General features: G+C 41.9%; 1 protein-coding gene across 2 annotated transcripts; it reads left to right on the top strand.

Annotated features, from left to right (window-relative positions):
- The first annotated feature begins 1772 nt into the window (after window positions 1-1772).
- vegfd (vascular endothelial growth factor D) lies at window positions 1773-10295 on the top strand. 2 transcript variants are annotated; one of them, XM_050060145.1, is made up of 8 exons: window positions 1773-2574; window positions 5513-5717; window positions 5804-5924; window positions 6741-6810; window positions 6945-7072; window positions 7153-7268; window positions 9392-9557; window positions 9936-10295. In XM_050060145.1, the coding sequence occupies exons 1-8, from the start codon at window positions 2464-2466 to the stop codon at window positions 9943-9945; spliced, it is 927 nt and encodes a 308-aa protein (XP_049916102.1). In that variant the 5' UTR covers window positions 1773-2463; the 3' UTR covers window positions 9946-10295. The 2 variants fall into 2 exon arrangements, with proteins under 2 accessions (XP_049916102.1, XP_049916902.1); XM_050060945.1 differs by having other exon boundaries at window positions 5516-5717; window positions 9936-10294.
- Window positions 10296-10520: the final 225 nt, after the last annotated feature.

Here is a 10520-nt window from a genome sequence, read left to right as displayed (position 1 = left end):
TCTTTTCCGGTTTCAAAATAACAACAAAAAAAAAGAATTCCCTCTTTGGCAAGTATCACAGCTTTTAAATACTTTTTGTAGCCAGCTAAATGTCATTCACTTCCGTCTTCACACACTGCTCTTTGAGGTCTATCCACAGATTTTTAATGATGATTAGCTTGAGGGACTGAGGGCCATGGCAAAACATTCAGGCTGCTCCTCTTGAGGTCGTCCATTGTGGATTTCGAGGTGTGTTTAGGATCATGGTCCTGTTGTAGAAGCCATCCTCTCTTCATCTTCAGCTTTTACAGATGATGTAATTCTTTACATCATCTGTAAATTATTCTTTACTCTAACTGTGAAATGTTCTCTGTGCCACTGGCTGCAGCACAAGCCCAAAGCATGACCCTTTGGGGACCCTGTGTTTACCTCTCTTGGACAGGTATTCTTTTCATGAAAATCTGTGTCCCTTTTTCTCGAATCATACCTTTGCTCATTGCATCCAAAAACTTGTATTTTAACTTCACCAGTCCACAGGACATGTTTCTAAAAAGCACCAGGCTTGTTCAGATGTTCCTTTGCAAACATCTGATACTGGATTTTGTAGTGAGGACACAGGAAAGGTTTTCTTCTGATGACTCTTCCATGAAGATCATATTTGTACAGTTGTCGCTGCACAGTAGAACAGTGCACCACCACTCCAGAGTCTGATAAATCTTTCTGTAGGTCTTTTGCAGTCAAACAGGAATTTTGATTTGCCTTTTAACAATCCTATGAGCAGCTCTCTCAGAAAGTTTTCTTGGTCTTTCACTTGAACTCCACAGTTCCTGTTAACTGCCAATTCTTCATGACATTACTGAGGACGCAGCTACCCGAAAACACTTTGCTGTCTTCTCATAGCCTGTAGCAGTTCATCTTCCACTCACTTAAGTCCTAGCAGTAAACAAAACTGTGACCAGGGTGACACTGTACATGTTTACAGGACATTTAGTACTTCCCAGCATCTATTTTGACATGTTGCACGTCCAAGTGCTTCATGTCCCATTGTTAGCACAATAGCAGTTTACCATCTCTCCCTTGTAAAATATAGTTTTTAGGGAAAATGTGCTTCTAACTGCTCTCCACTCCCCTTGTTAAATTTAAGCTTTATTACATGTTCCTTCTGTGGTTTCAAAGTTATGAAACTGTGAGTTTCTTCCATATATTGTTGTTATGAAGTGAAATAAGGTATAAAGGTTTTACAGATCTTTGATGACACACATTTGTACACCACATTATCCTAATTTATCCAGCTGCGGTAAAACAACAATAACCCTACATACCCCAAATATTGTTTTTTCACAATTATTATGTTCATTCTTTTGCCTCCGTTATGTTTGTTCCCGGCAGATTACATCCTGAGTCAAATGGGCCTGGATGAGCGAGTGGGTGGGGTGTCTGTGGGACAGGGGTGTTGCTGGCATCTGATTCCCCCTCACACGTTACGGAAGTCTGGATCACATTTAAAACACATGTTACGGCTCTGCGGCTGTGTGCGGTTTGGCAGCCCCAGATGAAAAGACACTGATATGGGATTTAACAGGCAGGGGACTTGATCACTTGACAAACAGACATTAAAAATAAAGACGGGAACACACAAGCAAATAAAAAGGGCGTGCTTTGAGGCAGCAGGACCAGCAGCAGTGGGAGAGACACAGACAGACTACTTTAGCTTCTCATAGCTCCTCCAGAATTAGCCCACATCTTAGTGGAAGGAATTGTGTGGCTGCTCTTGCACCTCAGGGCCTTTATACATGGACAGACCACAGCAGGATCTGGCGGACTGACAGAAGGGAAGTTTAACATACAGATATCGTAACCACTGAAATTAGCCATTAAGGGGGAAGCCAGGAGTCAGCAGGCTTTTCTTTTTTTTTTTTAGGAGGTGGATATATAAAGAAGAAACACAGAGGAATCTGTTCATGTAGAAATACCTCACAATCCAGTCTGACATCAGAGTGTGTGCTGATGAGAAGTCCTCAAGGGGCTCTTGAATTTATTTTTTTTCTGAGGTGATTTTCAGCTTCTGACTTGTGCCCGCCTCGTTATTTAACAGGACACCTCAGGTTCTGCATCAAAGCATCTGCAGTGAGAGGTGCATGTTTTAAAGCCTCTTTAACCTTCTCCATTTGGCTGGTGGGCGTCTGGGTTGCTGCGACAGGTTACGTCTGGCTCACACACTCTCACACACACACACACACACACACACACACACACACACACACACACACACACACGCTCTTTACTGTGCAGCTGGAAAGATCAAGAGTTTGTGTTACACATACCTGCACTGAGAGGACTGAGAGTGTGTGTGTGGTCTGAGGGACTCAGCTGGTCTGGGAGTCAGAGAGGCAGCCACCTCTAAGTGCTTTCGGCAAGAAGAAAAAGGAGACAAGTTCATACTGCAGAGTGCTTCTCACAGACTGCGGGCAGAGCCAAGGGATAATGATGAAGATTAAACGGACTCTGTGTAGATTCTCCTGTTTGGTGACTCTGTTGGTGGAGCTGAGCTGGATAAACGTGGGCCACAGCATGCACACAGAGGGAGGAAGTAGGGTAAGTGTAGCGTGAAGCCTTTATGTCTTCAAGTGCATGCAAGTAACAAGCCTCCTGTAATTTGTATCTGATGTATAACAACAGATTTCCTGGAAAACCAGTTTTCCTTGGTACTAAAATAACTTTGATATATTATATTACTTTGTCTAGAGAGCAGAAATTAAAACATCGCATTGCTTTTGTATTACTGATGCTTGATTACACTCATTTTTTGCAGTGTTGTCTTTCCTTCAGTGCAGCTACACTCACATGTGCTCACTGTCCACTGAAACCAAAATTGACAGTCATCATGTGAGCACTCATATGTGGCTAAAAGGAGTAAAAGCATGCCATAATCATATCTGCGTCAGAGGGATTATTGAACCATTTCACTCTTCTTTTTTTTTTTTTATCTGGCTGTCATTGTTGCCTCTCTCCACTCGTTCTCTGTTTAAACTTTCCCCTTCTTTACCTCCATTTCCTGTCATCCCTTTCTCAGGCACTCTCCCTCTCTGTTTCTCATTAGCGGGTCTATCCCCCGGTAGAAATTGTGGAGGGGAAACCTCCCTATTTTCTGTTGTTGTTTCTCTGATTTAAGTGGAAGCAGTCAGCCAGCCAAACCTGCCCCACCCTCCGTTCTGCAACACACTGAACACATCAGAGGGCTCTGATCGTTACAGATGTCCAGGGGATATAAAGCAAACACTGTGCAGACAAGTGCAATATTCCATGACTGTCCTCTCTGATGTTTGTAGACGGGCCATCCGGTATCAGGTTCTGGCTTTTCCTGCCTCACAAATGAACCTCTCCTCCTCTTCTACTCTCTTAAAATGCCGACAAGTTAAAACAAAAACAGTAAAAATCTCAAACCCTACAGATCCAATCTGTCCAGCTTCCATTTTGTTCTGCTTTACATCATCATGGGAACCCATCTGATGTAGCATGACAGTTGGTTTTATGGTTTTCTCCCACTGCTGCTGCCTCCTCTTAAAGAGCGTGATGGTGGTGTGGTTGGCTGAGGCCCATATTTGTCAGATGTCCCGGGGTTTAAAACCCGCTGCATGTCATTCTTCTACTGTACATGAATGTATACTCTTTGGTAGCAGAGTCATGAGGCTTCAGAATGAGCTGCATTCAGAGACGGAGAGGCAGACCAGAGCAGACACACAAATTTGCTGCAGCAGCTGTTGATAATCACACTCTGTCTAATGTGTGTGACATCATGCCGAGTGCTCCAAGTAACCACGCTACAGCAAGCATCAACTCAGACGCTGGGAAAAAATAATGCACATACTGTATTATACAGTACTTTATTATTTCTAACATGCTTGCTTGAATAGCTCTGAACATTAGTGGCTCTGTGAGGCTGTACTTCAGCTGAGTTCACATTACATAACTTCCAAAGTCAAGTTGCTGTACTGTTCACACTACACAAATTGTTGTCTCAGCTTCAGTGTCAAAGAGTGACCAAACGACATTCCCAGTTACAGAAACATTGCATTTAATATTCCACCTTCCACCCTATCTTATCCTCTCTCTGTCGCTTTCTGTCTTCCTGTCAACCACACACACACCTGTTAAAATGTCACAGTGCCACTTTTGGGTCCGAGCACCCATGAGCAATTGCAGGAAAGTAACCACCGATCGCTGAAGCAACATTTATGCTGAATGCAGGCAGTGCCAGATTTTAAGGCACACAGAAAGCTTACTTGCAAGCTAATGTTAGCTAGCTTGCTAATAAATACCATGAAGTATGAGGTTATTGATACATTTTCCATTTACTTGCATTCCATGCCTGTCCTCTGACTCACTGCCAGCCAGACAGCATCTCTCATGTGGGGCTGTTTGTATGTTTCGTGTCCAGTATCATACAATATCAACTTGTTAGACACAGCAACAATCAGTGTTTCCTCCACACACTAATGATTGAGACTGGTCAGAGCTTGCCAAAGTTGAACTGCGATACCAAGATGCGATTTTGCTTTGCTACCAGAACCTAATGTGTGACCATACCCTTACCCTGTCCTCAACCCGTGTCTGGTGCTCTTATTGGATGTAGCTTACAGACAAAGTCCCCGTCAGGTCAAGACATTTGCCAATTTGCGAACGCTGAGCCAATGCAGATTTGACTGTATCTGAAATTACTCCTTCTTTACTACATGGGATAGTAGTAGCTCTGGGTTGTGAATCGGAAGGTCACTGGTTCAAGTCCCCATCCGGACCAAATACGGAGTGTGGACTAGTAGCTCAAGAGGTGCCAGTTCACCTCCTGGGCACTGTGGAGGTGCCCTTGAGTAAGGCACTGATCCCCCAACTGCTCGGGGCACCTGTCCATGGACAGCCCCCTTGCTCTGACATCTCTCCATTTAATACTGTACATGTTCAGGTCTCTTTGTGCATGTGTGTGTATTTCGGGCCTGTGTATATGACAACAGAGTGAAAAAATTGAATTTCACCTTGGGGATTAATAAAGTATATCTTCTTCTTCTACACAGTGTGCCACGTTTACCCCTCACTATTTTATCTGACTGTATCAATTCTGAGTGTGAGACGTAGGAGATAGGGACAACGAACGTCTGTACAAAATTCAGTTACAAGACATCCAATAGTTGCTGAGACAGTTAACTCTGAACCAAACAACCTTAAGCAGTAGAGGACAGAGGAAATGTATGAAGATTACGATTACCTGTGTCTGTAGGATTCATCCTCTGGGGACCAAGAATGTCTGAGAGAAGTTATACAGCAATCTCTTTGGTACCGTGGATATCTGAACCAAATTTTATGCCAATCCATCGAATAGTTGTTGAGATATTCCAGTCTGGACCACAGTGGTGGACCGAGAGAAACCAGTATTGTCAAATAGACAGACACAGTGACATCAAGTGAAATTGAGACCAACATTGAAGAGGTTTTTTTATGTTAATGCAAAACATTGAAGGATATTTGACTGTGATCCCAGCAGGAAGCGAAGCAGTGGGAAAGGAAGGTGCGGTCAGCCTCCAGCCTGGATGAACTGTTGAGGCTCGCAGACTTTCCAGACTGGAAGTTGTGGAAGTGTCGTCTGAGACTGCAGCAGCCAGAGACCCTCTCTTCTCCACCTTCAGTGGGCTCACACCGCTCGACACGCTACGCTGCCGAATCTTACAGCCTGGAGATACTCAAAGGTCAGATAAAACATTCAGTACATGTTACGTGTTAGTCTACACATGTGTGTTGATGTGGTTATGAATGTTGTGTTTCTGCCATTTAGCCATAGATGAAGAGTGGCAGCGGACTCAGTGCATGCCGAGGGAAACATGTGTCGACGTGGCCAAGGAGCTTGGCACCGACCCCTCAATGTTCTTCAAGCCACCTTGTGTGTCCGTCCACAGGTTTGTTTGACACGACCCAAGACTTTAACATTGTTCATCAGGCCTAATACTGTGGCACTGTCCCTGCATCCTACCACTAACACTTTGCCCCGTCTACATGTATACTGATATCTTTTGTAAATGTATATTTTCCCCTATGTTTTAGCCTCTTGTCCACACACACACAGTTTTTGGTCACTAAAACTGAGGTTTTTCAAAACACCTTCAAAGGCAGCAATACTCAACTCATGGCTTGCAGGCCAAATCTGGCCCCCAATAGGGTGCTGGGTGGCCCCCAAACCTTTTTCTGTTCGATCTGTTTACCAGGATGATCAGTGCTTTGTCCACATCATTGGGCCCATAGAACAAGTGCGCTAGAGATTAGCGGCCTAGCATTCTGCTAACTTGAATGGTGTTAAAATGATGTATTCTTGCGGCTCTTCCAGACTGTCCAAATATTATCAGACCGAGTGGAGTCAAATCCTGAAACAAGTCATTTAGCGGGGGTTGACACGAAAAAATGTATCCACTGATTTAGAGATGTCTCTTTCTCATTGTAAGTTGATGGGAAGAAGTCTTTTTGGACCCAGTGGCATCATGTGATGAGCCTGTGTGTTGTAATTCCACTGTTTGGCATCTACAAAATGGGATTCAAAGCCCAGGGCACTTTTTGGGGGCCATTCAGATTCAGTTTGACCTCTGACCAAACAAGAGCTTTTATGAAAACTCTCATAAACATGACAAGCCTTAACTCCCCAGAGTCAACTAAAAGAACTTACGTAATTTTTTTTATGCACATCACTTTACCCAGATGTGAATTTGTTTTCTTACTGACAGGTGCAGTGGCTGCTGCAACCAAGAAGGAGTCACCTGCAGAAACACAACGACTGTATATGTGAATAAAACTGTGAGTAAACAAGTTTGTGATCACATGGATATCCTTTAAACCTTATTATTTAACTATTTTCCGAGGGTTGGAGCATTGCAACAGCAGCACTAGCTCTCAAACACTCTGAGTGTGTGTGATTCTGTGCATTTCAGGTCCTGAGTGTGATTCCCTTCAAGTTTGTACCCGAGCCCGTGCTAATAAAAGTAGCTAATCATACAGAGTGCCGGTGCATGGAGCCTGCCATAATACGACGTAATGCTGAACCTCAGGGGAGCAGTGGGTGAGTCCAAAACATTGGTCAGTCTTAATTCTCAATTTATTGTTTTTATTTGTGTTCTAATCCATGTGGTTGATTGGCAGCTGCTCTCCGATGGGCCAGCTGTCAGAGGCAGAGGACTCAAGGAGACTTTGTGCCAGTGGGCTGATTTGGGATTGTTCATCTGACAGATGCATACCTTACCCTTCCAGCACAGAAGGTGCGTATCTCAACAACTGTTGGCTGGATTGGCACAAAATTGTGAACAGACATTCATAATGTCTTGAAGACTAATTCAATTGCATTTGGTTAATGACCAAACACCTGCAAAAATAATGACATCAAAGTCAGACTTAGCTGCACTGTGCTAATTAGTAAATGACAGCATGCTAACACACTAAGCTAAGATGGTGAACACGGTGATAAATATTATGGTGGCCAACAAGGGTAAAGGCAACAACAGAAACATCCTGCAAATGAAAAAAAATACTGCAGAAAGACAAAACAAATATGTTAACAGCAAACAAACTGCAAATAGAAATGATGCAAAATCAAAAACACACAAACAAATGAAAACAAATGAAACAGAAAAAATGCTGCATATCCAGTCGACACTATGGAAGTCCTCCAGGCTTCTAGGCCTGTAAGTGGAACAGCTTCGTTTTCAAACCTGAGAGACAGACCAGATGAAACAGCATATTTTTTATTACAGACTGTATTGGACATTGGCCATTTTGAAGCCTCAAGTTTGGCATTTCAGCCATCACCATCTCTGTTTTTTAGAGCCAGAAATGACCATATTGGAGCTCTGATGGAGGGAAGGTTGGATCTGCCTCACAGAGTGTGGTGATGCCTCGCAGACAATCTGTCAGTCAAGTTGCCCCGCCCTTAAATATGCATAATTTTGGGCCCTTATAAAATGTAAATGGGTGAATTATAATCAACTCACCCCCTGTACAGTTGTCATGAATGTTGAAATTAGCTTTCGAGACCAAAATCATTTTTTGTATCAGGCTGTTTAATTCCTTCTGTTAAGTGGGCACTTTAACATGGGCGTCTATGGGAAATGACTCCTGGAGCCACCCTCAAGTGGCCGTTTGAGGAACTGCAGTTTTTGGCACTTCTGGGTTGGCTTCAGTTTTCAGGCCCATGGGTTGCTGCTTGGTCTCCATCGCTAGCTTCTCATCGTTGAGTAGACTCCAGAAGGTAGTCTGAAGAACACAGAGTTTGACTGCTGCATCTCTCTGGCTTGATTTAGGCAGTTTGCCATAAGCTTTGAGGGGAATGGATCTTTCTGTTTCTTTTTTATGTCATGATTTCAGTGTGTGTAGCACCAGCCTCAGGTAGACAGCTGGAAGCAGACAGGTGACCGCAAGCTTTTAACAGTTTTTCCATACGTTGTCATGTATAAAAAGACCCAAAATGAACACTGTAAGCAGACTACTTGGTCTCAATAAGTGAATTATTTAAACAGCATTTGTATTAGGAAGGATTGTGTCCCAAGATTTTCCCAAGATGTTCCATATAATCAGTTTATCACTGTAACTGTGATCACTGTATGTGGTTTTCACTGTATTATAAAAGAGCAACACATTTACGAGAAGAATGAGGCCTAATATGAAAAGAATTTTGTACCTTTTTATGTTAATTCTTTACTTAACTTTTCCTCTGGCTTTAAACACAAACACACTCACAAACACACTCACCTGTCTGGTCTCTCTCAAGCTGAAAATCATGTCGTTCTACTAAGTGCTCGGTTTTCATTATGTTTGGATATGCAGTGTTTTTCTGTTCCATTTGTTTCTGGGGTTTATGTGTTTTCGACTTTGCATCATTTCTGTATTTCCTGAGTGTGTGCTGTTAATCTATTTGGTTCGGCTTTCAGCAGCACACATTTTCAGTTTCAGGATGTTTCTGTTGTTGTATTTGTTTTGGATTTTTGTATGTGTTTTTGAACTGGAACAGTTTCTGAAGCTGCAGCAATGGAAATGTTTTGGGCCATTGTAGCGTGTTTGCCCTTGTCAGCCACCATACATTATATCTACTACAGTAAAGCATCAGCATGTTAGCATTGTCTTTGTGAGTGTATTAACATGCTGATGTTAGCAATAAGCTCAAAAATACTAAACATATTGTATATCAAATTATATTTAACACAATGTTTTACTTTGAACATCAGCAGGCTTACTGAAACATTAAAGTGAGGTGAATATACTGTAAATTAATTATCAAAGTATGGAAGTGATATATGTTACAATACAGAGATTCACTTAACAAAATGAAAAGACATTTCTTGTACACTGTCTTTGTGACTTTCTAACACCATTATTACCTCCTGCTCAGAGTTACCACTCAGTTCATGGATGCCTGACTGTGAGATAGACGTCGAGCGCTGTGACTGTCTTCCCAGACCTGTGCCGACGCTGCAGCCGAGACTGATCCATCGCTGTCATCTCAACTCTTCCATCTGCGCCCAGAGAAATCAACGTTTTCATCAAGCCTCCTGCAGGTAGACCAGAGGGAGGCTTTCATATGATAATCTGTTTGTTTACCATGGATATGTTAAATGTTCCAGTCTGTACTCAAAAGGGACATTAGACACACAAAAGACCGAACCATGGAACTGGTGGGAAATGTTGAGAGGAAAATTGTTATAAGGAAAACATGCTGGGAAATACAAAAAAAGAAGAAAAATAAAAACAAAAATAAAAGTTTCAGGTAAATAAAAGTGTATTCCCAGCAGCTTATCAGACATGCATAATGAACAGAATGAACAAAGTGATCTAAAACTCCTGCTGAGTTCAGGTTCATCCAGGCTTTCTGAGCTCTACTTTGTCTGAATTCATGCTTATTTTATATTTCTAAATGGTCTCTCTTTTATTCACAGATGCAAATGATCCATGTAGAAGTCCACAGGGGGGAAAATTACGACAACCTGCTCACCAAGGATGTTTGGAGGCAGAGAAAAAAGGCTCATAATTTATTTACAGTCCTATTTATGCCGATCGCTTTAACTAATTAAGAAGATATTAACTCACATGACCATGTTAATTGATTTTTTAACATGTTTACATTTTATTTCAATCAATGTTTAAAGTTTATGATTTGTACCTTTGTTCTTTGTGCACTGAATATGTAGTTTACATTAAAAGATTATTTTTATAATTTGAATCTGCGATGAATTTATGGATTATTGCTTATCTTCTGATGGATGCACTGTTTTTTAATCTTCATGAATCAATTTTCTCTTGTTTTTCAAAATAGTGGAGTACAGATCTCACCGGGGCTTAAAAGGGTGCAAAACACAACTTTGGAGAAGCTTTTAAACTTGTTGCACACATCATGGGCATCAAGGGCTGCTAAATTCTGTCATGGGAAATTACATTGTTCAGTATGATGGAGTATAAGGGTCACATTGAGAAAAATAAATCAGATTTTGAGAATTAAGTCATAATATTGCAAGAATAAAGTC

The sequence above is a fragment of the Epinephelus moara genome, chromosome 1 (genome assembly GCF_006386435.1).
Source record: "Epinephelus moara isolate mb chromosome 1, YSFRI_EMoa_1.0, whole genome shotgun sequence".
NCBI lineage: Eukaryota > Metazoa > Chordata > Actinopteri > Perciformes > Serranidae > Epinephelus > Epinephelus moara.
The sequence above is the reverse complement of the archived record's forward strand: the minus strand, read 5'-3'. Positions and strand labels throughout refer to the sequence as shown.